Source organism: Ptychodera flava, assembly GCF_041260155.1.
Source record: "Ptychodera flava strain L36383 chromosome 3 unlocalized genomic scaffold, AS_Pfla_20210202 Scaffold_27__1_contigs__length_13241970_pilon, whole genome shotgun sequence".
Classification (NCBI taxonomy): domain Eukaryota; kingdom Metazoa; phylum Hemichordata; class Enteropneusta; family Ptychoderidae; genus Ptychodera; species Ptychodera flava.
In genome coordinates, this window is record NW_027248281.1 from 3,027,766 (window position 1) to 3,055,615 (window position 27,850).

Genomic DNA, 27,850 nt, shown 5'->3' on the forward strand with positions numbered 1-27,850 from the left:
GCTGAGACTGTAACAACACTGCGATCTAGAACGGGACTCAGTTATACAGATTTCACAACATCAGAAGGATTGGCAGGGAAGCCTGGTACAGGTCTTCTCTCAGAGAAATTCTCCACTGGACAGTTCGTGAGTCAAAAGACTAGAAAGATCGCCATAGATGTAGAAACTACACTGGAAGACACAGCATCGGCCTCTACAGTTTCAGCGATAACAAGATTAGACGCAATTGAAGCAAAGCAAGACAAGATAGGGTTTCCTTCAGAAACATCTAAGGAAGTAACGTCTACAAAAGATGGCTGGAAAGAAGTAACAATAAAGACTTCACAAGTTTCATCAACAATGGCGGCGTCACACGATGCTACATCAGCGCGCCACATCAAGTGGTCAACAACAGATATGGCATCAATATTACCGTCTAAAACAGGATTTCGCGAAGACAAAGCTACAATAACTACATACATGCACCCATCAACAGCCAATGGAGTGACGGAAGACAAAGTTGCAACAAAGTCCATCTCTGAACTGTCTTCGATAGGAACAAATGAAGCACGCGCTTCAGAAGATGTCAGTACACTTGACGCCTCAGTGAACATCGCTGCCCGTCACTCGGCAAAAACGGCGACTGATGCCATCATAAAGTATAACACGATGACAACAAAGTCGGAAATGTCTTCACTTGGAGAACAAATGAAAAGTCACTCCTCCAACAAACGTCTCACAACACAAAGTTATGAGGACTCCACAACACTCCCATCCACTACGGTAGCTTACACCACAGCCAAGATAACTACCCTAGATCAACCTTTAACAGAGTTGTCTCCTAGTAAAACCAGACAGCACTCGACATATTCAACGAGAGAAAACACAACAGCCAATAGGCCACACTTGTCGACTTTGGCAACTATGGGAGATATAAGCAGCAAGGTAACCACTGATAATCTTTCTACTGAAATAGAAAGCACAAACAAACAAACTCCAATGGATGCTATTCAAAAGCAAAACATAATAAATGACGCCATGATCGAACGAACATCACAAAATTACAGTACATCACCAGCAGCAAACCAAACCTTATGGGGAGAATCGAATGGAGTTGACAGGAAACATGCTACCGTCATTCCAACATTTGTGCAAACGACAAGAAAACCAACGCAAACGGCTCCTGCTACGAGCTTGGTAGATAGAAGTGCACTAAGTATTTTATCCCAAAGACCATCACTAACACAGCCAACAACATCTGCAACCATCTTGACCAAACAACCAGTGAAATGGCCTTCGGACAATCATACTAAGAATAATTTGGAGAAAATTCCATCGATTAGCCAGAGACCGAGACATCACAATTCAAACATTTCTCTCCAGATCAATAATACAAATGTCGATAGCAATATTTCCCAGGCCTTTGAGGTACCTTCGTTGTATCAAGAAAGGGTAACAGCAACAGATATAAGACATTTCAATGATAACTTCAACATCGAGGAAAAGGTTCTCAGAACGGACACACATTTAGCCAACATGACGAGAGCACTAACTTCTGAAACCTCTGTCACGCAAAATCCGTTATCAACACTTTTTCAACAAAGAAATACATCTCGAGGAAGCCAGCCAATCACAGAAAGCCAGATCGACATTGAACATGGCGTAGCATCTTTATCATCCATAGATAATGATCGGGAAAAACTGCTTCCCAGGAATGTTACTGCCAGTACTGTGGAAGCACACGTGAAAGCAAATGAGACACGAAGCAGATCTGGAGTACAAAGATTGTTATCGACGACGACTGCCCAGCCTACGAGTAAAAACCCTGAGTATATCAAAGACGATTCTAAGAGCCACTCAGCAGCTGTCTCCAGTGTATCAATTAAGGATTTATTGATGAATCAGAAACATATCAAGGCTACAAGTATGATAACAGAGGAACAGGAGGGTGTACTTCAAGACAGCACGAGTAGATTGGTAATATCGAAAACACAACAACATTCACCAAAACGACTTTCCTCTTCTTCTTCTTCTTCTTTCTTTGCACCGAGTGTTAGCACAGATATCACTTCCTATTTTCAAGCACTGCAAGTTGCAAGTGACGATGTTATGACGTCTACATCAGCACCAGTGTTGAAGGAGCACTCAGTCACAGATATCACTGATTTGCATGGCAGCACTCAGCATGGGGTGAGTACTACACTTTTCAAAGAACAACAATCGCTCAAAGAAAATACCCTGATGTCTCTGTTGACAGAAAAAATGACAACAAACTCGCCAACAACAACCGAGAGAACAACGACTTCGTTCACAACCACGGAGGACACTACCACAATAAACACAACACCTATATTATCAACTACTGAAAGTGATGTTACAACAGGTGAGATTCTACAATTGTCGGCATGGAGTGGCATGATCAGAAACAATAACATTACTGGATGCAATGATGGAAACCTTTGATGACGTATACAATAAATACTACAATACTAATACAGGTGCACATTAACATGTAAAGCTTGATCACAGTGAAGCCCCAACACACTCGAATTAAAAGCAAAACCTTTGTGTGTGTGTATTCATCGTAGAATTGCACAAATTCTGAGGGTTTTTAATATCATAACAGTGTAAAGTGAAAGAATACACTTTGAGTTGATCGTTGGCGAAAGCCACAAGAGAGTAGCTGTGGCCGAGCAAGAGCATACACAAATGCCAAGCGACACGTGGGCTAGTCTATATTCAGAACGATCGATGCACTATTCAAAGTAAACAGTAACAAAATAGTGCTCCTCCAGTAACTTTTCTAATCCACAAAACCAGCACCTGGCATGTTGCTTGCATTAAAAGAATGACTCTAAAATCAGCTACAGCAGTAGGCCTGAGTGGCAACATGAACTAATCTTAGCTACAAAAGCTGGATCAAAAGGTGACTGACAGCTTGGCACAATTCTCCGTAAGCAAAAAATGAATTTTACACCGATCGCCACAACTTTAAAGTTGTACTAAGTTGCTATTATGGAAACGATTGTAACAGAAAGATCAACCCTACTGGAGACCACACCCACCCTTATGGAGACCACACCCACCCTTATGGAGATCACATCCACCCTATTAGGGACCACACCGACCCCTAGCAACTTACCATCAACTCCTATGGACACCTCTTCATTTCCTATGGGCACCTCAACAATCCCGGAAAACACCTCTACAACCTCGGGTATCACCTCTACAACTCCTGGCGAGACCTCATCAACCCCTAAGAACACCAAGACCGCACTCGGGGAAGGCTCAACGACAAATATTAGGGGCACATCAATGATGTCTACAGGTAATAGTGGCCAATTACTTCCAACAACTGAAGATGTGACAGGTGATTTAATAGACGTAGATGTGTTAAGTTTTTCGGACAGCTCCAAAGCAGAGACGCTTGTTGTCGTCTATAGTTCTCCAGTCGAGTCTACACATGAAACTTCAATGCACTTCATTACTTCAGCCCCAGCGATCCTATCATCTACCAACACACCCACATCACCCTTCAATTTTGAGAAATCATCATCAGCAACTGACGCATCATCGTCATCTGTCTTGACAGGAATGGTCACGGAAAGCCTACCTTCTGAAGAACCCACCACCTCTAAATTCCCGACCACGCACCCTGCAACCTCTTCACCAGTTGCATCAACAACTCTCGAGTTATCCACGACTCATGTGATAACATCCGGGGATTTGACAACCACAGATACACAAAGCACTTCTAGGTCTCTATCCCATACCACTCAGGCAGAAGCCACAACAATTCACTCACTTACCTCGGAAGAGCCGAGCACAACTTCTAATACGCCTACACCTTCTGCAACAACAGGTGCTGAAACAACCACAGACGCTGACACTACATCGGAGCCAGCTACCACTGTGCAGATTACCAGTACAGAACCTACCACGGACCCACCCACCACTGCTGAACCCTCCACAGTCGAACAACCACCTATATTGACAAACCACCACAGAACCAGCAACCACAATAGAGCAATCTACCACCGCTGAGCAATCCACTTTTAATCTTGTCACGTCTTCCGAGCCCACCACCACGGACAATCGAATGACCACCGAAGAACCCCTAATCACCACGCTTGAACAATCCACTACTGAGTTTTTGTCCACTACAATGTTACTGACTAGTACAGCAATTTCTACCACCACAGGCTTCCAAAGTACCACGCCAACTGTTACTAACTCAGTGACCATTAAGATGCCGGAGACAGTCAATGTGACGTAAGTAGTCTCATACTTGTAAATATAGCATTTAACAACAAAACGGAACAGAAAAGAACAGATCACGTAATTTTACCATATATAGTTTTTCATGTACCGGCTTTATACGATGTACAATTATGATACACATACAACATTATTACATACGATGCAATTACAATTGTCATAATGAGCACGTTCTATTCCGAAAAAAATTAAAACAGTATCATCATCATCATCATCATCATCATCATCATCACCAGCTATCTATTTATCATTTCTTGTTAGCCAAGATAAACGGGGTATTGCTTCAACAACCCGATGGCTCCTTTTAATATTGGTCCAATTTGAGCATCTACAAACGGTGTTTGTCTACAAAATTACAGCTCTACGATGAACCAGTTTCATCAGTAATGTAATGATAATTTCAAAGCTGGACAACATTCAGTGCTCATGATCATTTCTCTCTCCTAATATAGACGACGATAAATGCCAACGAAGGTTTACATAGGTATTGAACTTGGCCAATTTAAACCTATCACGATTTTGTCCTGTGGTTCAATCTCCTATTGTTCTCATAAGTACATAATAGTCACCAATTTACCGGCTACAGAGTTGGTGCTATGTCAACTTAGCTGTAAAGATGCAGCTGTAATGCTGCGAGGGAGATCAGTCCCAATGAACTTTAAGCCAACTACATATTTGTTGTTTTTACATTACAAACAAAATACGCCGCCTCTTAAGAATAATTTGACATCTTCTTGAAAATGGACTGGCATTCCATGATCAACTTACAACCGATAGTATGCATGTGTATGAATAGCAGCGGTATAGAATCAGCAAACATCGTAATATCGTATTGGTTATGGTCATCGTCATCATCATCATCATCATCATCATCATCATCACTGACGCCATCTTGTCGCCACTGTCTTCATCATCACCAAGGTTACCTATGCAATGGCTCGGTTTTTCATCAGTATCACAATTTTGTCAGACATCGTCTAAACATCTCAGCCAATATTCTGCTAAGTACATCCTGATCTAAATTTCAACTAGGCAAACATCCCTGTCTCATTTTAATACCTTCCAATTATACACTTGTGATTCCGTAATGATCAACGTTGTCATTTCAGATGCATTGTAAACTGTGGACGAGGAGAAGACCACGTCAAAGTGAACCCTTCTGACATTATTCTAGTCAAAGCTTACTGCTCAGATTGTCCAAGCGGCGTCTCGAAAAACTACACATGGTCACTCCACAACTACAATCCACAAAGTCAAAAAATGATTGACGTCGACATGAGTGATGATGCTACCAGCACTGGTAAATTTCTTCTCATTCGTTCGAATTTGATCAAATCTATGCAGCAAATCTCCGTACATAAAGTATTATCTCATTTCACGATGAAAAACTAAACTATCTGGCAGCTTTACAGAATAAATGTTTGTGGTACACACTGGTGATGTCGTGAAACGCCGCATCTCATCGCACGATCCTCGCTAGAATTCCAAGCTATTATATGTAGATACATCGACAAAAAGTAGAGTTTTAATACTGAAGTGAAATGCAAATGGTCTCAAAACGCATTTCCTCTTGACATTAGCGCACTACCTTACTCAACAAAAAATTACCCTGGGATTAAAAAAGTGATTTTTTAACGGTTGAAATCTTTTTTTAGTAACTTTCAAAAAGTAATACTTTTGAGAGAAATGCTATCCAAGGATGAAATAAGTATACGGAGTTTCTGATTAAATAGATGATTACTTCATATGGAATAACGAGTAGTAGCAAACTTTATATTTATACATATATATTTATTTAATGTCAAAAATTGTTTTCTATTGCAGGGCTGAAATCTCAGAGTATTTCGATCAATGCCTTTAAATTGAACTATGGACTTCAATATTATCTCAAAGTGGTTGTAGTTTACTCTGATGACCAGGGTGATTTAGTTTGGTCGACTGGTGAATTTGCTTTCACCACAAACCTGCCACCCTATGGAGGAAATTGTATATTGTCTCCAAAGACAGGTATGTGAAAATGAAGTTTACTTTTGACTCCTTTGCAACATACTTCAAACCCTATGCTTGGTCCTAGTACGAATGATACACGTATACCATTGTCCCGACACTTGATGCATACCGAGTGACTACGTTTTAACTACTACGTTGGAATGAAGTTAACAAGTTAACATGTTAAACTTTCTGACTGCATCAAGTTGGTACGTTTTATCGGTCTCATAATGACGGCAATTGTACTGTTATCACTTACAGGGTACGCACTTGATACAAAATTTGTGATCAGCTGCAGCAGTTGGTACGACGAGGGTGACTTAGCTGATAGGCCAGATGACGATGTCTATGCTTCAACAGAACTGACATACAGTTTCTTCACCATGTCACAAGGCTCGCCAACTCGAACTCTTATACAAAATGGGAATAGAACGCAAACCGGTGGCAATTTATTTGGACTTGGTAACCTTACTGTCATTGCCAGGGTCAGTGACAAGTATGGTGAATACATAGAACAGAATTTCTTTGTCCAAGTAAGTAGAACGAAATATTCCTTTGAAGAATTTCCCTCCTTTCATTTTGAGCGTTTTTATAGACACACTGTGAAGAAAGCCAGGCAGTTTGCTATAGACACATATATATGCGTGCATGAGACAGACAGATAGATAGACAGACACATGCAGCCAGGCGAGCGGACAGACATATAGATGGAAGTAGATTCACGCTTCCCGATTCAGAATATCACCCAGAATGGTCAAACGTACTTCTAGTTACTTTTAGAACTTCTTCTAATTCAATTTCCACATGAAATCTTCGAGGCCAATTTCTCTTTAAAAAGAACTGTCATCATTTCATTGTCAGGTCATGCCGTCGCCAAACTTGGCCGCCCGTGCTGCTAACCTAACAACGGGCAAAGACAATATTCTAGATAGTCTTGTCAGCAGCGGCGACGTCGGAGAGGCAACGACCCTCATCTGTGCTGTAGCATCAGTCCTTAACTCTGGATCAACTGAAGTGAGCAGAAAGCCTTCTTCTAAGGCCCCTCATTTCCTATGAAGCGCAAATGTCATTTACCAAACCAGAATATTTTCGTTTGGTTATCTCTCTTAACAGCGTTACTTTCGACAATTCCACATTCCACTACGTGTTTCATTGAACATTTTGTCTTTTAAGCGACAACTTCTTTTGCATCAGAGGTATAAACATGAATTCGTCTTTCTTTTTATTTCTGTGTGTCGTGACTATTCTGACACACAAGAGCCTTATGACGTTGATGTCGAAAACAGAGATACAATAAGTGTATACAGTCAAGTAGGAGCCCGATTCATTTTACTGACGTCATTAAACTGTCTTTCGTCTTTAGGAAGAAGATGATAAAGAAGCAAAAGAGGCAAGATCAAAGGTAATTCTCCTTATAAAGATTTTTAACAAAATCAAGGGGGAATTTAAGTTACTTGGTACGCGTCTCGACATTGAAAGTTTAACACTTTTGCCTGATTTAAACTATTTCCTTCATAATAAAGAAGAAAAAATAAGAGAAGAACTGAACTAAACTGTATCGATATTTGGAAATAAAAAGGACCGCTATCGCTATATTAAATGTATGTTGGAAATGAAATTTTTCGATTTTTAAAAAAAACAGGCTGTTAAAACGAATGAGTCATTGACAACAAAAGGGACAGATCGGCAAAATATTTTGAAGATTTTTGTGTCGAAATATTTCTCCCCAAAGTGCATTGTAACTTTAATAAAACATTGAGTTTGACAAGAGTTGATGTTATTTGTGCGTTCAATCAAATTCACCCATGTGCTCTTATTGCGTTGTATTGATTTTAACCCAGCTTTCGTCATCCTATGCAGGTACGCTCTGCAATGATAGACGGTTTGGAGAAGATGTCAACCGGAGTTTCAACCACTGATAGCGTCGGGCAGGCAGCAAAGGCCCTCGACTCGGTGACGGCCGAGCCCAGTGAAATCAAAGGCGGCACACAGGTACTGTAGTGCCTTCCCAATGAACATCCAACATAGCATACGTCATACGCTGTAATTTCCTGTTTTCCTTCTGCACTACAGATTTTCCTTCACAAAACTGCCATACTTGTTCTGACGAAAACGTTATTTTCTATGGTGCAGTCCGTTGTCGGACATGCTATTAGTATATACATTACTTACATTAATTATGCAATTATTAAACACCTGCTCTTTAATTTGAAGATTTCAATATCATTCATTACCTGCAGTTGTTTGTCCTTCAAAACACGACAATTCTTATCCTATTTTTATCTACTTTCCACAATGTTGGCAAAGTTTTGATCCGAAGTCCGCAGTACCAATGGAACTTATTATACTTGAAGGCATCGATTTCCCCTTAGTCGTGTACGAATTTGATTAAGTATGAAGTCTGTTATTTTGTACAGCAGCAATGAATCATAATCTAAGTCAATACTGTACCGTATTTATTTGTATCTTCCTTTATACAATTACATTTTATGCCTGACATTTACATCAACTGCTCCGTCCAAAAAGATACATGCCATGTCTGGCCAATAGTATATAATAAACATTTCAAATTTGTGTTGAACTTTGGACAGGCAAAAGCGGCCACAGCCCTAAAGTCTGTATCCAGTACGTTTTCTTCTTTTGATGGAATGCGAGAACAGGAGAAGGTTGGCACAGCTACAGGTAAATCCCTGACCATTGCTAAAACTTGTTGACATTATCTGTTTGTCTGATTTTTATTTGTTCTCCTTTGAAAGTCTCGGTCATTTAGTGTGTTCAGATAGCTGATAGCTGTTTTCAAAGAATAATGCATATGATACTTCTACTGACGATCGATACATGTTAAGGCGTTATCGCTTTGGTGACATTTACAACAATTTCGTTACATGTAAGGCATAAAGATGTATTTGTGATTTCATGCCTACTGTCACGTCTACATTTATGTCCATTAGTTCTCATTTGATTACTTCAGTGAAATTGATATTGTGACAAGAAAACCCCAATGACACGTTAATATATATGTACATACATTTTCCCTTTTCGACAGACATCACATCTGGGGCAGGCAATGTACTGACGTCATCGTCTACCTCAGCCGAGACAATGGAAGCTCTCAAAGTCAACCCAATGTCATCTGATTTCGACTACCTTGAAACGGAACCATCTCCCGAAGAACTCGAAGTTGAACGCGAAAAGGTAACCACCTTAAATGATGCCTTCTTCGCTTGATTTTCACAGTGTGAAGGAAAAAGCCTATCAGTGGCGTCGTTTACTCGAAAGTGTAATTTTTTCAGTGTGTTTCAGAGAGAGAGAGAGAGAGAGAGAGAGAGAGAGAGAGAGAGAGAGAGAGAGAGAGAGAGAGAGAGAGAGAAACTTGGATGCGAAATCAGTATAAAACGTGATGGAAAATCCGAATATTTGTTCTGGCAACAAAATGAAATTTCGTAGGTATCGAAAATGATTGAAAATTAGTATGATTCGTTTCATGTATTCATACTAAATGCGGATTCTAAGAACACAAATTACGCAATTATCGGTAAAGGAATAGCTAATTTCCAAGTAAGGTCTACGTGATGAGCCTAACTTGACGAACTTCTTTGTTTGTATAATACGTCAGAATAAGTTGGTAGCAGAAAGTGTTGTTGGAGCAGTGAAGTCCGCTGCTGATGCACTTCTGAAAGGCAAGCCTGCTGGTAGTAAACCAATCGAAGTAAAAACAACGTCACTGACTATGTCTCTGCAACGGGACAGACCATCAAATCTAGGGGGCAAGAAATTAAGCGGCGGTGGAGGATCGTTTAAGTTACCATCGTCGTCCACCATGCTGAGCAAACGGCGACGAAGAGACACGTCGTCTAGCGATGATGAAGATGAAGACAGTGTTAGCATTGTGGTGAGACGAGCAAAATGTTTCTTTCAAATTACTGTATATTGTTTAAAATTTAGGAACAGCACAACCAATTGAAATATTTCAATGAGATTAAATGTTAACCAAAATATATGGCAGATCAGCAGATGCAAGATATCTATTTGAAGCATTATTATGGCTATATCTCAAAACTGTGAAGACTGCAAACTGCATATTCGGAAGAGTACGGATTCTATACTGAACTCCTTCGTTAGAAGACACTGAGGTGATTTACTTGATCGAGTAACTATTAGTATGGAACCATTTCGAACTTTGAACTTTAGCAATATGCCAGCAGAATTTCAGAGACATCCTTGATATTGCGTACAGATTGAGCACCTGTCGAGATATTTTCCGTGACGCTCTAGATTTAAACAAGTTCCCTATTTTTATTGCTTTTATTTCTAAATCTCATTTCAGATGACTTCAACATCAAAGAACCCCTTCACATATGACACGTCAAATCAACTGGACTCCAAAGTAGTGTCCTTAGAATTGAACGACGCTGACGGTTCAGCAATACCGGTCCATGACCTTGAAGAGGACATATTGATTGAAATCGACAACCCAGCTGTTCCAGAACCGGAAACAGTAACGCCGGTGTTGACAGTAGACATGGATATGTACTACAGAAAACTCAAAGTAAGTCCATGTAAAAACACCAACCACATGACTGTTTGGTGACAGCGCTAACAGATCTACAATATCTTTCAATATCATCAACATGCCTATCAGCTAGAAATATTTGAACTACATGTTCAGCTTTATATACGTCCAATTATTACGTTCATTACTGGCCTTTATTGAGAAGATATTTGTTATAATTTCTTAGATGAAACGTTGGCTTGTATATTTAAGCTCTATCGTGTTCTGTGTGGCTGAAAGAGGGCGATTTCACATCGTCAGCATTTTATCATTTTACACAGTCCCAATGATAAGAAGAAATCAGCCTATGAATTCATGGCAACTTCATAAAATCCTTGGCTAGGTTATTTGTCTTATCTTTACTACGCTACCACTGAGTTCTTACCAAACATAGATGATTAAATCTCTAAAAGTTGGATATCTTTGGAGCAGTATTATTATACAATAATTTCTGGTAAAATCGACTCAATATTATCGTTGTATACACATTCAGATTTCTGAAAACAACACGGCCATCAGAATCACAGTGAGGCCAATAGAAAATCAAAACAGTACGGAGGCATTGAACTACACGGTCTATCTACGATACATGTACAGTCCAACCAGACAAGAATTCAATATGTCTCAACAACTGCCGAGAGATGATTTCGGCGAAATTCCAGACGATGTCGGCGATGAATCGTTGAGGGAACAGTGGAACTATACCGTGTTCATTCCAGCATCCATGATCAATCAAAGCGGAGACTACCATGTTGGAATTCTACAGTCACCGGGAAATGAAAGTGAAATCACAGATGAACCGCCAACGACACAAGGTAAGATATATTTTCCAATAACCACAAACATCATATGAAATAGGATAAATTGTATTTCCCCTCTTTGAAAATATCCGTATGCTAACGATCCTCACAGTTCGGCGCTTTTTTCCGCCAATACTGAACCAGTTGTAACTTCTTCCTCGCCAAAGGGTATATGGCCCTGTCGGATATATTCCTTTTTCACAATGTACTCTGGGCCTACCGACATAAAGTCATCTTGTCACGGATGAAAATTGTAATGGCTCCTTTACGTTTTCAAATTGTCAAGATAGTGTTATTCATACCCTAAGCAGTCATTGCAGTTATTTCCAAAATATCTTCCAATTCAAATATTTTCCAATTCAAATATCTTCCAATTCAAGAACTTGAAACATTGGACATTCCATTTTCAAGACTGTACATGCCATTAGACACGGCGGACTTGTTTTAGAAATTTAAAACGATTAAAGATAATAGAGAACTCTCAAAATTGCGTCAGGTCAGGTTGCTTTCTGAATTCCAGGGAGTAAAAGAGAGCTGGTAGAATTGACAAACACAATCCTATCTTATTTTCACAGAAGAACGGCGAAATATAACTTTACCTGACTTTTCCTTGCAAATTACGACAGTCAGCTGTAAGTACTGGGATGATAAAGTGGACAAATGGAGCAAAGAAGGCTGTCAGGTTAGAAAGTATGCATGTAGTGTGCATGGATGAATCGTTTGTATAGCTTCAAATACGTCATAGCTAGTTACCAACACTTAACTGGTCGATGAATAGGAAAAATTCAGTGCGGATTAAAGTGTGCGATTGACGCGCTGTAAATTAATTAGTACCTTATTTAAACATGTCTCCGGGAGTCTGTCTGATCCATTGTGAAGACTGGACCATAGTAATATTGTATGCAATAGTACTTAATTGAAACTAAAGCGAACATTTGACATATTTACACTTATTCAGTCTTGAGGAGTGTCAATGTATTTGCTTTTTATAAAATTCGACCTTGTTGGCCTGCTACTGTGCAGATTGTAACTCCGTACTGGAAAAGTGTAAAGGTGTATGTAGTCATAGCGAATAAATTGTAGGCCTAACAATTGGACATTTATGAACGCTTTAGTCGCTCCTTTGGGAGCATTATAGCTTTACTTACCATGAATGCCTGTCTTTAAGCCAAGTTTACAGGATCTAGAAGTTTTTTGCAAACAATAATTATTGCATCTATAACATAATGACGTTTGAAGACTTGAATTTTATTTATCAGCCATTGGAGTGGTCAAGCACTACAACTACCGTATGTGGGTGCAACCATCTCACCTCGTTCGCAACAGATTTCTTCGTACCACCAAACAGCATCGACTTCGGTACTGTGTTCCAGAAATTCGCCAACCTCGGTGAGAACGCTTCGGTATTTTCGACAATATTTGTCATCTTTGGTCTATACTTGGTCGGAGTATACTTCTGCAGAAGAGCGGACAAGAAAGATTTGGTTAAGGTGAGCATAGCACACAAAACGTCAACATCGTGTATTGTTACCTTCTGCATTCCGATTTGTAAAGAGTAAGCAAACAATTGAAGACAATAAAGAATTACATTAGGTTGTTATATTTAAATGGAGACACGATTTTCTATGAGATCTTATTCAGTATATAAACGCATATGAAACCGTTATTTCCTTGGACACCTCATCGGCTCTTTCTCTAGATGTTTTCCACGTAAAAATTTAAATCACAGTCGACAAACTCTTCTTATTTTGTCTCATAAATCCTAACAAACAATTGCAAATAAATTCGAAATATACATGTACCTCTACCAAAGTTTATCATTTCTAAATATTTTAATCTCTAGAATTGGAAAGAGTAATTGTACAAAAGAACAGTTCAATGAAGATGCAGAGTTACACAATTTTAAGCCAACGTACGACTTACATGGGTATTACCAGTTTCACTGCCACCCTCTCCATGACGCTGACTGTTATCTATTTGATTTGTACAGTGGGGAGTTCTTCCACTCGCCGACAATGACCCTGATCACCACTATTATTATCAAGTCAACGTATACACGGGTACTAAGATAGGTTCTGGCACTAGGTCGAAGATATCGTGTACTTTATTCGGCAGCATCATGAACTCTGGAGTCAGAAATCTTGAAGATGCAGAGAGATGCAGAGAAATGGTGAGTCGAATATGTCAGGTTACCTTGTGGAGAATATGAATTCGCATTTTGACGAGAAAAGCAAACAGAAAGCAAATCAAGATTTAGAATGGCAGTAATAATCGCATATATTTGTTTGCCGTTTTTGTCTGCAAAGGAAAGTGGACATGTTCTGTATGTATATACATGTGCATATAATTATGTTGCAGGGAATTTTTTATAAAATTTGATAAGTTCGATGTCACAATGTTCACCATATAAAATTATATTTAAAGTATTTGATAATTTGCTGATTATATTTTAGTAACAAGTACAGAAAAATATTTCATGCACATTAATAATGATCTTTGTCATATGTGATTAAGTGTACTTAACATGACATATATTTTATAGCTTCATAGATTACCATGACAACCGCATTATTCTATTCACTGATAATCTTGGTAGCACTTCCTTCCCAGCTGAGGTTATCAGAGTCACGTGCGATCTCAAAAATCAACCCCGAGTATGTGTGTCATTCTTACAGCTCTTTGAAAAGGGGAGCATCAGCAAGTTCGTCTTAGCGTGTCAGGGTCCTCTAGGTCGGCTCAGATCTCTACGCATTTGGCATGATAACTCTGGACAGGGGAAAAATGCATCATGGTTTTTAAGTCGAGTTGAAGTTGTTGATATCCAGACAACAGACAGGTATGTTGGCCAATGACCATAGATAAATATCCTAACCGATGTAATTCCGCTTCAAATAGCGTATTAAAAGTAGTTATTTCTATATTTGCTGTGTCAGTATCTTGAAAATACCTTCATTCTATGGGAGAGCATTGTGTCGGACAGAAATTTAAAGCAATATTTTATGTATGTATAATATAGAATCTATTAATAGTCACAGTATGTCTGGTTTCTATGTTGGCTGATGAAAGTTGAGAGACAATTAAGAGACGACATGTCTCTAAAATCATTTAATGTGCATCATGTATCACCAGACAATCTTTCTAAAAGATACAGAGACGGCACAAGAACACATGTACAGTTCATGAAAGGTGAATGATCGTTCGACCAGAACACCAACATTGGACAGATTGATTACTTAAATACAAAAGTCGTAAATGTCAGAAAAACGCTGAAGCTTGAGAGAATAACATTTGATGAAGAAAAACCAGATGGCTAATGAGCTAATGAATAAGCGACGCAACAAATTAGTACACTGGAAGTAAAGACAGCTGTGTTTAATGAGCCGTAAATAGAAATTTCAGACTGAAATCCGGAGATAAGTTTTAGACTGAATCCGGGTATTGTCTTCATTGGATAACACTAGATTGATGGTATAAAAGGAAATTAATACTTGTAGTATATTCGAGTTTGTAAACACCTTAATAAAATCCAATGATTCAATTTTCAAATGTAAACTTGGCAAACTTTTTATTGTTTGATTGATTGATTGATCGATCGATCTCTTGATTATTGATTGGGAATTGTTGGCTTGGTCGGCGGCTGAATGATTTTATAATATTATTTGTCAACTTGAGTTTCCCTTTTTAGATTTCAGTGTGTTTAATGTTTAGAGATGGACCATTAGATCTTGGGAGGGGTGGTCACAATGAAATTGTGAATTTTTTTTACAATTGTAAATTTCTAAAACTTTTTTTCCAAATGAGAATAGCTGTGCTAATTTTTTTTTCTGAGTAGATTTTCAGATTTATAATTTTTTTAGTTCTACGCTGTTTGAGGATACAATGTACATCCATATCACCAGCGCAAATAAGATTGTGTGCTGTAACCCCAACATTCATATGGCGTAGTGATTTATATTGCTGATAGATTTTGCGAAATGTTGCAGATCATCTTGCGCACTGAATGTCCAACTGTACTGCCTTATACTGGAACAGAAGGAAATGAAGAAGTGGCGGAATCAGATACTGATTTTTGCACAACCAATGACAGTCCATCTGTCCACCTGCTGTGGTGCGAAGCACCACAAGAGACCGCGTAAGCGGTCGCGGGGAGAGGTCAGGAGGGGAGGTGTCCCCCCTCCTGCCGTTGGAGCTTTTGAAAAATAGAGATTAAAATGGTGTTCTTTGGTGGCACTTGGGGAGTATTTTTTTCAGATTACACATCTTCCTTTGAAACATGGTCTTCTTGGTCCTCAGTAGCTTCCCATGGTTTTGAAAATTGACTATTTGGGTTTCCTGGCTTCCCTTTCTACTGCATGGTGAAATACGTACATTCACCACACCAAACATCATGCATATCTCATGATTTACAATTGATTTTGACAAGCTGAGAAGCTGTTTGCAAAATATAGTGAAATTGCATAGTTTTGTTTTTAGGGCAATTTTTGCCCTTCTTTGATCAAAGCATCTATTTCTCTGTAGCAACATGGATCCAAATTGATTGGATGTGTATAGATGTGGTGAAATTTCAATATTTGTCGTTTTAGGGCAATTTATGCCATTTTTAGTCAAAAAATCTGTATTCTCTGAAGGGGCTTGTCCAATTTCTTTGAAATTTTCTACATAAGTCCCTTAAGATTTTTGAAATCATGCTCTTTTTTATGGTGGAAAAATTCTTCAGATAATTGTCATCCAGCATTGGCTACACACAAACGATTATTCATGCAGATTTATTCAATATTTGCTATAGAGAAACCTTCAAAGTTCAACCCTTTTGTGTGTTTTTGTGTTGGGATTTGTTGGATAAATGGTATTCTACGTAGTGTATTGTTGAATGTTAAAAAATGTGTTGCTGTTGTTTATAAGGCTGATTTTTGAGAAGAAAAATTGAAAATGCCTTTTTAAAAGCAAAATAATACATCTTGACTTGATACGTTGTTTTATCATTATTGACGTGTTTCTACTTGTTCACACATTCTTGCATTCATCATTGCAATAAAATGCTGTGAAAAAAAAGAACCTGATGTGGCCTGCATCTGTTCACCTTGATCTTAAAAGGCAAATATAACTTTCTGTCTTGACAACCATACCACAGTTTCAATGTTATACCTAGTGTACCTGCTTGGTTTGTACGCAGGAAACAAGTAGAAAACAGGCTATATAATTTTATAATTTTCAAGTGATCAGAATACAAAAGTCCTGAGAAGATAAGATGATCACAACTTCCAGTATAAGGGATACAGTCACTCTAAATGTATAAATTAAAATTAAAAATGTGCCTGGAGGATGTACTAAAAATACAGAAAGTTGCTTCCTGTCTGTAAAATCTAAGAAAAAATTCAAGATTTTTAAAGACTTTTGCAGATTTTCTTTTACGCATTTGAATTCTTATTTATTATTTTTTTTATTTTGCAAACTAGTTTGAAGATTTTTTTCCCTAACTTTCTGCTCTGAAATTTTTTTTTTCTGTTTTTGACCACCCCCCTTCAAAGATCTAATGGTCCACCCCTTACAGGGCAATTAACCATACATACAGTTCAGTATGACTTCTGGTGACTGTTTATATCTAAACGTTTATCAACTATATTTCAGGTATACATTTTTGTGTGATAAATGGCTTGCTGTGGAGAAGGGCGACGGACGAGTTGAACGATTCCTACCGGCTGCTACAGACGAAGACATGGTTCGGTTCAGTCAACTCTTCTCGTTTACGACGAGAAAAGAGTTCACAGACGGACATCTTTGGTTTTCTGTAATGTCTCGACCAAACCGAAGTAACTTCACCCGTGTTCAACGATTGTCCTGCTGTCTTTCACTGCTGTATCTCACAATGATTGCCAGCTGTATGTTCTTCCGTACAGATGATGAGAAAACCAACCAAAGTGATAAATTATTTAGCCTTGGTAAGGTTACAGCCATCATTCCTATCAAATTGAAAGAACAATAACTCAAAACTTTTAATAATTCTGTCACCATCATTTTGTTCTGGAAAACAAGTATATGTTGTCATCTTCTTCCTGCAGTTTATTGAAATACAAACCAAAAGCCTTGCAAAACAAAACATATCCTGTAAAGTATGCAATGGTATTGTCAAAAATGAAATTCTATCCAGGCCAAAATATTGTTGTCAACAATAGTTGAGCAATAAAGGATCCAGGCAACGGATATACAATGAGGTTTTGACCAGTTCACAACATAACGTGCACGGACGACAGCTAGTGCATGAATGGAGTGAATTGATCTAACTCGAATGTTGCAATTGTTGCTGAGATGTTATTGCTGTAATATTATAACAGTATATTGACATTCTGACGTGAACAGATAAAAGGGCAGTGTACTACACTGCGAATATATCTGTGTTATTTTCACGTCTCGACCAATCAGATCGCGGCATCTTTGCCATCACCACACTGGTGTATATAATATTGTACATTACACGCAGTTGAAAACAAGTCATTTCGAAATGGTTTCTGGAGTAGAACAAAAAACTGTATTTTTAGACAGAACATTAAAGTCTTATACCTTCAACTGACGATGAGTCAGTCTAGAGAAAATTGTGTCTTTTGCATACGTGTTACTATTCGCAGTACCACGAGTATTGTTGTCAACAAATTTTTGGAGTAGCACTGAAGTGGATGAGTGTTCACTTATCTGAAGCGAAACCTTATCTGTGTATATGTTAACATTGTTTGTCAGACAAAGAGATCAACTTTCTGTCTGACAAGAAATCAGATTTCTGTCTGACACTTAAAGCGTGCCCCTAATTTCAAAACGGAACCTTAAACCATAAAAGATAGTGCACAAACTTTTAAAAACAATATACGAAGCATGGCGGGATGTGGGCCTTAATCCCTAGCCTGACAGAAATGAATGTCGCCTAAGAACATACCAGAAAATACACAAAACCACGGTTACAGTAACCGTGACAAAATATTCTCCTCTTTAGAAATGCAGATACATATAGAATTCATTTGATTTGAATGATTTGTATTATTGACATTGACAGGTCCTTTGGAGTTTTCATTGAAGGAGTTGTACGTATCTGTGGTCAGTAGTCTTGTCGTGTTTCCACCCAGCTTGTTACTGGTACAACTATTCAGGAAAAGCAGAGCCAAGCCTGTCCTGGAAGTATCACCAGAAACTCCAAGAAACAGTGTCAAACACAACAAGGCTACTCAGTTCGATGGTGTCTATGATAACAACCAAGCTGCTAAGAAGTACAGAAAAGACGGCCCTAAATCTGCTGGGAATGAAAAGTGGGGACTTTTCAAGGAATCCAATTCCAGACGACCTCTCTCGGCGTTTCAGATTACCATTGATGACGAAACAAGTTTGAACAGATCCACAAAAGGAGCGTTCTCCATGCAAGATGAAGACAGCGATTATGGATCTACGGTAGATTTTGACTTTGACAGGCTAACACCGAGTCCAAGACTGGGCCGATCTCTTGATGATAGTTGGAACTCCTCGTCAGAACATTTAAACGAACGTATAATCAGACCTTCTAGTCCAGAGAGTAGGAAGAGCGCCGCCAAGAAGAAAAAGAAGGAGAAACCTCCGTTTATGTTACCCTATGGCTTCGTCTATGTTGCATGGCTGCTGGTGTTTCTGTCCAGTTTCACTTCGGCTTTCTTTACGATTCTCTACAGCATGGAATGGGGAAATGAAAAATCAACCCAGTGGCTCATCTCATTTTTCCTGTCATTCTTCGAATCGTTGTTGTTGATTCAACCTGCAAAGGTAGGTGCTCTATTCATGTGTCGATGTGCCATGGTTCTGTGAACGCTCTTTAGCTACGTATACATTGTAGAGTATGAAAGGAACTTCATTCACTGTACCACTGATAGCACAATTTCTCAGACCTGTGCAACTGTCACATCGCATGATTGATTTATGGAGAAATGCTACTGTTTTCTTAAATCTATCACATGTATAGTCACAGATGCAGTTGTGTCATGTTAAGTTAATGAACATCTACTACATCGAAAACATCCAAATTGTCTCGCAAATAGTTTTTAAGACTCGATTACAGCAATGACTCTATCTTGCTGCTGCAGGTTATTTTAATAGCGCTGTTTGTGGCGTTGATTTGGAAGAAACCAGAACAGATAGAGGATGACGTAGAAGAGAATAAGTTAAAACCAGACGAGGAATGGCTTGGCGCTGATATGAGTGCGTATGAAGGTAAGTATAATCAATTGGTAAGATCTTACATCCTACAATAATGGGTCATATTTGACTTTTAGTACAGCAATCATTTTAGTCGCATCAAAATTTTACACGCGAGATTAGATTCCCGTGAGAGTAAAACACGCAGCTATAAGGAAACACTAATTTAAACTGTTCTGACTCATGTTCAAAAAGAAAAATCACTTAATTCCATGCATGTTTTGATGTTGAGGAACAAAATTGCCGCAAAATTTACTGGAGTTGACGTTAACTTTCGTCACCGTTTGCTGTATGAACGGATGGAAAAAAATCATTTTTAATAGCAGAGAGTGAAATCTTTCAACATCCGTATAGGATGCAGGCAAGTGAAGATTTTCGATTACTTGTCTATGAGCAAACTGAAAACACCTGTCCCAGTCAAAGTCACGTGATAACAAAAAATACTTTCACTACAGTATATGTCACTCATTGAAGTTCATCTGCTGTACCCGATGTTTAATAATCTCACATGTACTTTGAATTTTCATTTTGAAATTTACTTCACATCAAGTCTTACCGTTCAGCCTAAGTTATTACTCCGTAGTTTGACAATACGTTGTATGGAAAGAATTTTCAAACACGAAAAAATCAAATGTGTTTGCACCTATTGATATCAAATACAATTTTGATGGAATATTTGTAACGAATTCCTACGATTTCACAACTTTCTCCAAATTGAGATTTTCTAACTTTCAGCTTCCTTTGAATTTAACAGGCATTGTCACGGTCGATGACACGCAAGTAACGGAAAACCCCATCAGTCCTGAAGAGTTGGAGCGAGCTCGACGAAAGAGATTTAAAGAAGTGAAAATGAAAGGTGTATTGAAAGAAATGTTTGTGTATGGCTTCTATCTGACCATTCTACTCTTAATTGCATATGGAGCACGTGACTTGATGTCACGATACGAATACATGGAAATGGATAACCTGTTTTTTGACACGCCATATATTGGAAAGGTGAGTGAATACTACGATATAGACAATAGACGAATAGATATAGACAAAAGCAATGACACATGCAGACGCGCTTATCATAAACTCTAATTTTGAAACTTTTCTGTACGTCATAACGATATGTCAGGCCGTATTTTTTCTATTATTGCTTAATGACTTTATTTACGTTAATTATTCATTTATTTAATTTATTTTTGAATTATTTTAATGGCACTTTTGTTTTTTCATCCAGGATGACGATCCCTTCTCTTTGGAAGATGTAAGTCATTCATCGTCAACCGATCAAAGAGTTTGATTGCAAGATGTAAATGTCTTACTTAGATTTAGAATGAATCAATGTTTTACCAAAGTTTGGCCTTTAAGGTTGTACTCGCCTCAAAATAGAAAAACTTATATCATAGAAACTTGTGTTCGATTTCCCGCAAGGAAACTTTAAACCATGCCCTTACGAAATCAAGAATGAAAATCACGGGTCAAGTGCAAAAAATGGTACTAGACAAACAAATTACACAATATTTACCAACATTTGTAGTTAAATCAAAATGGGGAAAATCAACTTTCACAAAAATAAGCAAGTGAAAACTTTCTTTACTTCATGAGATTCAGAATGAGTGGTCAACCAAACAAGTGTTGTAAAAGTTTGAAAGTCCGAATATCTGTCTCAGAGGCGCGTTCTACCTTAACACTGACTTTAACGATCGGAAGTGACGTAAAGATCTTCTGGCTGGTACGCATTTATTAATTTTAAGTAATTTTTGTGGCGTGTCATGTCGCTGTTAATCTACCAAAACTTGATTATTGTTTAATTTTAAAGTTCAATCACGACGTGACTAACATACATTCCCAGTTGACAGTAACACTATCATAAAATACACAATCTTGGTGAACTCAGCGTAACAACTGGATGAACTCTAGTCATCACAAATGGAATCTTGCATGTTATGAGAACTTACAACTGACTATTTTCATGATTTTCACAACTGACCATACTAACTTTTGCACGTTTACAACGTCCCAGTCTCAGTTGTTCTCTTATTTTGTGAAAACTTTGAATCTCTTCTCATTTCCAGATCGACACAGGGTTTCCCACATATTTCCAGTACATCCGGGCAATTGTGATTCCGAGTCTCTATGCTGACAAATGGTACAATGGTGAACGAATACACTGGAGACAAAGGCGATACATCTCAAACCATGTCGGCTATAGAGTGGGTCCCGCCAGACTCAGGCAGTTGCGAGTCATGCCAGGTAAATTATGCAATGATTGAAATGATTGCTTCGACACGTATCTGTATGTGTTAACATATTTGCAATAACCCCCCCCCCCCCTGTAGCTGCAGTAACGATACTGACATTCTAGTTTTCATGGTGTCTCAATAATTTCTCTCTCTCTCTCTCTCTCCTCTCTCTCTCTCTCTCTCTCTCTCTCTCTCTCTCTCTCTCTCTCTCTCTCTCTCTCTCTCTCTCTCTCTCTCTCTCAGAACTCTGCAAGGGCCCCAGTATCATGTCTGAATACGTCGTCAAGTGTGACGTAGGGTACGACATGTCAAAGACAGAAGATAAGACGCTGTATGGAGAATCTTGGACACCAATCAACGCATCTTTCACAGAACCCGATAACGCCTATGCACTTCCTTGGTTGTATGCCTCCGCTGATGAACTTAATGGTGGTTCCCTATATGGACACATCACTTGGTATGGAGGGGGAGGGTACACGGCTGAATTTGGATCGACAATCGAAAAGGCATACGATATGGTTGACTATCTGGAGAGAACAAATTGGTTGGATCCTCGTACAAGGGCTGTTATCTTAGAATTCACCGTCTACAACGCTCAGTCAGATCTCTTCAGGTATGGAACCTTAACTTGGATTAGACAAAATACTTTATATTTCCGCCACTAAATGTGAAACCGTGATATGGATAACCCGTTGTCATTTTATATGAAGGTGTTAATTCTGGTGTCGCATAATAAGACTAGGGCTCGGATGTTACGGGTGAAATGTGACGTTTTGGCATTCTGAAACAGAGAACTGATGTTAACCGTAGTTCCCAACTTTTTCCAAATTTTAGTTTAAAGGTTCAGTCATACTTTCTCTGTCCACTGCCCAATACACGTTAGCTGGCTTGCACAATACTCTTTGTGTTGTAATCTTTTCTGTCACAAAGAAGAAGAAAATTATAGTAATCAACTATTCACAAGTTAATGCCCCTATGAGTTACACCATTAAGAATAACTTTCTTGTGTTTATCAATCGTATCACACAATTTTTTTAATTCAGTTTTCGTTAATGATTTCCAAGCTTAAACACTTTTGTTTTGTTTCTTATAGTATGATAACATTGATAGCCGAGTTTCCATCCGTTGGGGGCGGTGTTGCCTACAGGACAATTCAAGTTATAAGGCTTTACCCGTTTACTGGAACTTTCCCGGAGTTCCTTATGGCTTGTGACGTCATATTTGTGATCTTTATAATATTTTTCATCGTTGAAGAAATACGACAGATCAAGAAGGAAAAGTCCAAGTATTTCAAAGACTACTGGAATTATCTGGAGGTAGGAATCAGATCATGTCGCCAACGTTTTTATGGGAATACAGATTTGACTAATGCTACCGATATTTGAGGTATAAACTTTATTCGATGAAACAAACTTACATTGACAAAGAACACGGATTGTTGCAACACTGGTTATTTCTATCGTGCCTATTGCATTTTACAGTTCTACTAATACGAATGAATCGCTTCAACGGAAGGCGTAAATGTCTTGGCAACAACATAATGGGGAGAGAGAGAGAGAGAGAGAGAGAGAGAGAGAGAGAGAGAGAGAGAGAGAGAGACTAATTCCCTGTATCCGACTTGATTTCAGCTCACCATTATCGGTCTATCATTGGTTGGTATTGGAATGTTCATTTATAAGATTCCAACTAGAGACATTGCTGTTGAAAGTCTTCACAGTGACGAGACTGGAGGTAAGTTTATCGTCAAAATGTCATCGAGGGTGTTGTACCTTCCGCGTACTGCGACTATTTCTGTCTAGAAATCTGAAACGTAATTAATATGTATTTGCACATACTAAAAACTAAAATTTACACTGGGTAACTAATATTTTGCGAAAAATTATCCTAGGCTTTAATTTAGAAACTAATATATTTTAACTATAATTCCAAATTATGTGTGACTTCAATATTTGTAATTACATGTACGGTATACCATGTGAATTTTAATGCCACTGGTAGAAATTTTAATAATAACAAAGTCAAGATCACAAAATAATTACGATAACTCAACTATTCTTTTGCTTTTCAATCACTGCAGGCAAGAGAGCTTTCCTGAACCTACAGAGTGCTGCCTTGTACGAAGAGATCTACAATTACGTCTTGGCGGCTCTCGTCTTTGCCTCCATTTTGAAATTGATGAAACTGATGAGACTGAATCGTCACATCGCCCTCATGGTTGGTACCATTTCTGCTGCCAGGAAAGACCTGGTCAACTTCTGTATTGTCTTTGCCATAGTCTTTCTGGCATTCGGTCAGATGTGCTATATGCTCTTCAGCTGTACACTGCTGACTTACAGTACACTGCTAAGAACCGTGGAAACTCTGCTGTCAACTTTGCTTGGTGCATTCGACTACGATGAGATGGCGCAGGCGCAGCCAGTGCTAGGGCCAATCGTCTTCTTTGCGTTCATCATGACGAGTATGATGATTCTACTCAACATGTTCATAACAGCTGTGATGATGGCATACAGCACTGTCCAGGAAGACAAGTCACGATTCTGTGAAGACTATGAAATTGTCGATTTCATCTGGGATAACGTCATGGAAATCCTTGGTATTGACAACACCAACCAAAGTAGCGAAGTAACTGATGACTGTCCGCCCCCATGTAAGCAGTAATGTCAATTGTTCTGTTTGAAGTCTTTCATTATCAGAAAATGTTACGGTATTCTGTACGAGGATTCACGATTTAACCAACCCCGATAGTGTGCATTTACATACCGATATGTGAATCAACGTTGATATTTACATTTATTCATGCATATATTATCAAGTGTTTTCAGTAAGCATACATTGTGTCTGGAAACAAAGACAGACAGACAGACAGACAGACAGACACTGCTTTAATTCATTTTCCATTGACTTGTTTACGCATCTCTCAATCATCACAGATGATGAAGTTAATGATGATGGCAAGGTTACAGCGGACAGTCTAATCCATGCTTTCTTGAAGAAACCGAAAATAATCCTACCTGACGAAGACGCTTCAGAGAGTAAGTCCGAGAAATCAAAGAAACTCAAGATAAATAATTTGACGAAGTCTCCAAGACAGAAGAAAAAAGGTCATAAGAAACATCGTTTCTATAGATACCACACGACGGAGATTACAGACGATAACAAAGAGAACGATTCATGGTCGATTGGATCCATCGTTGAAGCGTTAGAGTGTAGGGTCGATGTCTTGGCAGATTTTGTCGACGACTTTGACGAGGATGGGAACAAAAAACTGTCAAGCAGGTGAATACATCTCGTTATCTGTCAAATTGTTGCAACTTAGCAAAGTCTTATGCCTTTAATGTTTATGTGAAACAAATTTATTTTCTTATTCTAGTTTTTAAGGTACAATGCGCCCAGCAACATATATTCGAACTCTCAAATGTCCATAATACGTTTCTGATCTACCATGCACTTACACAGGTTCAAAGCTCTTTGAGTAAGGAAAGTTTGACTGTCTTAGTTTTGTGAAAATGAAAATTTAATATTTTCACACAGAATTACGACATGTTTGGTGGCCATTTTGAATGTGAAATACGGGTACATGTCGGGCAATTTGTTTCTCTTGTACTAACATTTTCAAGGTGATCCTTGATTTTAATTCTTGATTCCAATTGGTAAAGTTTCTGAAGGAGAGTCTGAGGAAAAGGTTTAGTCGTTCAGTTTCGAAGCTCGGACTGCCTCGTACTGATTAATCACACACGCATACATACAAAGCCAATATGTTTCACCTGTAAGTATTGATAACATTTTGTGTTTCAGACCGTACACTGGAGTCATGCACAATGCATATGACAAAGTGACAAAGAAGAGTGACGTCATGGATTCTGGAGGTGGTATGTTGGTACACTTACCTCAACTGAAAGTGACGCCAAAGATAATCAAAGTTTTGACAGACGACATGGAGAAAGAGACCGGCGAGTCAAGTGATGTAACCTCGGACAGGAAGAGTAAGAAAGTCAACGACACTGTCCCGGGACCTTGGCATATCAGCGGTAACAACATACATCAGGCAGTCAACCAAGATCCTCGCATAGAAACAACCAATAAGGCACCTGATAGGGTCAAGGGTCAGAAACAACCAGCGGAAGGAGAAATGGTGTGCAAGTGCGATCAGTCTACGTATCAAGTAGGGCAACAGATGAGAATCCATCTGCCTTTGTTAAGTCACCAACCAAACTGTCCGCTGAGTCAATCACCCGGTAGTCCAACAAATCCGTTACCAAGGAGATTGCCGCCGTTAAAGAGATTATAATATACACATTATTATACAATTGACAAGAATATTACTTGAATATTTACCATTTTGGACATACAGGATAGTGTGCTGACTATATTTACACATATAATGAAAACTGTGACTTTTCGATAGAAGTAATAATCCGTCACGTGATATATCTTATTAGATGGGCGCTGTGTAAAATTTGCGGAAGATTAGTGTAAATCATTATTTATTACATATTGCGACAATATCCTTCATAGATTGCAGTGATGGTGTGAACACAATGAATTTCAGTGTGATATTTGTAAGACTTTAAGTTACTATCACCTTTACAATCATTCGGCAACCGCGTGCCTTCTGAAATTCAATATTCTAGATTCTGAGGAGATGTCAATTTGTTACTGTTGTACCTCACTGATCAACATAACACATTTTCAACCCTGCTGGCAGGGAAGATGATTTTGAATTTCAATAAGCCACCCCCACCCTATGTTTGTAACGTTGTGGTATCTGAAATCCCAGAAAATATCTTCCCACGTGTATTTCCCTGTATATATAGAATAGTTTAGTTTCAACCACCCTAGACGTCTAAGCATTGGATGTACAAATTACATAAAGTAGACAGGCAATGTGATTTGAATGAAGGCTTGTATGAAACCTTTATGAAATCATGTAAAACAAAGTAGGTACCATGGTGCTGTATAGGATACGAAATATCCTATTGAGATGGTTGGTAGTATTGGCCTAGGAATGCAAGATTATGCAAAATAAATTCCCCTACATGATACGATGCATATGAACAAGTCAAAGTGAGGTACAACAGTGGCTTGATGTTTCAACTCGTCGTATCGTATGATGTGTTGCTCAATGGTGTGCAGTAATGTCTTGTCATCGTTATCATGATAGAATTAAACAAAATGCATGAAGTAATCGGTGTAGTGTCTGACGATTTTTTATTAGAGATGCTTAGATGTTTACATTTGGTGGTATGATCGACCCGATGTTGTGATTGCACCATGAACTCACGTGTACGTTTTGCAGAGATATTCAAAACCTATAGAGGCATTCTCCATGTATTCAAAATTGTTATCAATTGTACTAATTAAGCTCACTTATGATCTTTATGCCAAAGTCAGTCTCATTAGCATGGAAATTGATCTCTTAAATAAACAGCCATGAAGAATGGTACAAAAGATCAAGCCTTGAAAACCTAAATATAACATAGCCTATTCCAAACTGCATTGAAAAACAAATGGTGAATATGCAATAGTTGCATCTTTGTTGATCGCACTCTACGGCGACAGTAAAACTTTGAAGTTGCTGCTTTCACACAAAAAACACGGTTCCACTTAGTATATCATGTTTTGATCATGAAATATTAAATGAGACGGATTGGCTTCTCAGAACTTATACGACTTACTTGATTACGAATTTCAGTGCTTGACGATGAAACACAACTTTGTTTAACATGAGAAAAAAATTCATCGACCGAATGACAACATCATTGACATCAAGTGAATTATGATTGGTGATAGATAGAGGCAAAAGCTAATCCATGCAT

At 38.5% G+C, this 27,850-nt stretch overlaps 1 protein-coding gene across 3 annotated transcripts in view; it reads left to right on the forward strand.

Moving 5' to 3' along the window:
- LOC139126536 (polycystin-1-like protein 2) overlaps positions 1 to 27,219 on the forward strand; it is a 40,722-nt gene extending 13,503 nt beyond the window's left edge. The window contains exons 5-32 of one of the 3 annotated variants that reach the window (XM_070692588.1): positions 4,182 to 4,251; positions 5,367 to 5,557; positions 6,082 to 6,264; positions 6,508 to 6,779; positions 7,108 to 7,260; positions 7,610 to 7,648; positions 8,107 to 8,238; positions 8,838 to 8,928; positions 9,293 to 9,441; positions 9,863 to 10,138; positions 10,574 to 10,795; positions 11,292 to 11,613; positions 12,174 to 12,280; positions 12,858 to 13,088; positions 13,589 to 13,768; positions 14,274 to 14,434; positions 17,227 to 17,537; positions 18,641 to 19,374; positions 19,692 to 19,818; positions 20,558 to 20,799; positions 21,029 to 21,055; positions 21,867 to 22,044; positions 22,278 to 22,647; positions 23,128 to 23,350; positions 23,663 to 23,765; positions 24,112 to 24,681; positions 24,965 to 25,310; positions 25,830 to 27,219. In XM_070692588.1, coding sequence (XP_070548689.1) covers positions 4,182 to 4,251; positions 5,367 to 5,557; positions 6,082 to 6,264; positions 6,508 to 6,779; positions 7,108 to 7,260; positions 7,610 to 7,648; positions 8,107 to 8,238; positions 8,838 to 8,928; positions 9,293 to 9,441; positions 9,863 to 10,138; positions 10,574 to 10,795; positions 11,292 to 11,613; positions 12,174 to 12,280; positions 12,858 to 13,088; positions 13,589 to 13,768; positions 14,274 to 14,434; positions 17,227 to 17,537; positions 18,641 to 19,374; positions 19,692 to 19,818; positions 20,558 to 20,799; positions 21,029 to 21,055; positions 21,867 to 22,044; positions 22,278 to 22,647; positions 23,128 to 23,350; positions 23,663 to 23,765; positions 24,112 to 24,681; positions 24,965 to 25,310; positions 25,830 to 26,322 — 6,503 coding nt within the window. In that variant the 3' untranslated portion in view covers positions 26,323 to 27,219. The remainder of the gene's footprint in view (positions 1 to 4,181; positions 4,252 to 5,366; positions 5,558 to 6,081; positions 6,265 to 6,507; positions 6,780 to 7,107; positions 7,261 to 7,609; positions 7,649 to 8,106; positions 8,239 to 8,837; positions 8,929 to 9,292; positions 9,442 to 9,862; positions 10,139 to 10,573; positions 10,796 to 11,291; positions 11,614 to 12,173; positions 12,281 to 12,857; positions 13,089 to 13,588; positions 13,769 to 14,273; positions 14,435 to 17,226; positions 17,538 to 18,640; positions 19,375 to 19,691; positions 19,819 to 20,557; positions 20,800 to 21,028; positions 21,056 to 21,866; positions 22,045 to 22,277; positions 22,648 to 23,127; positions 23,351 to 23,662; positions 23,766 to 24,111; positions 24,682 to 24,964; positions 25,311 to 25,829) is intronic. The other 2 variants (XM_070692589.1, XM_070692590.1) reach the window with 2 other exon arrangements.
- Positions 27,220 to 27,850: the final 631 nt, after the last annotated feature.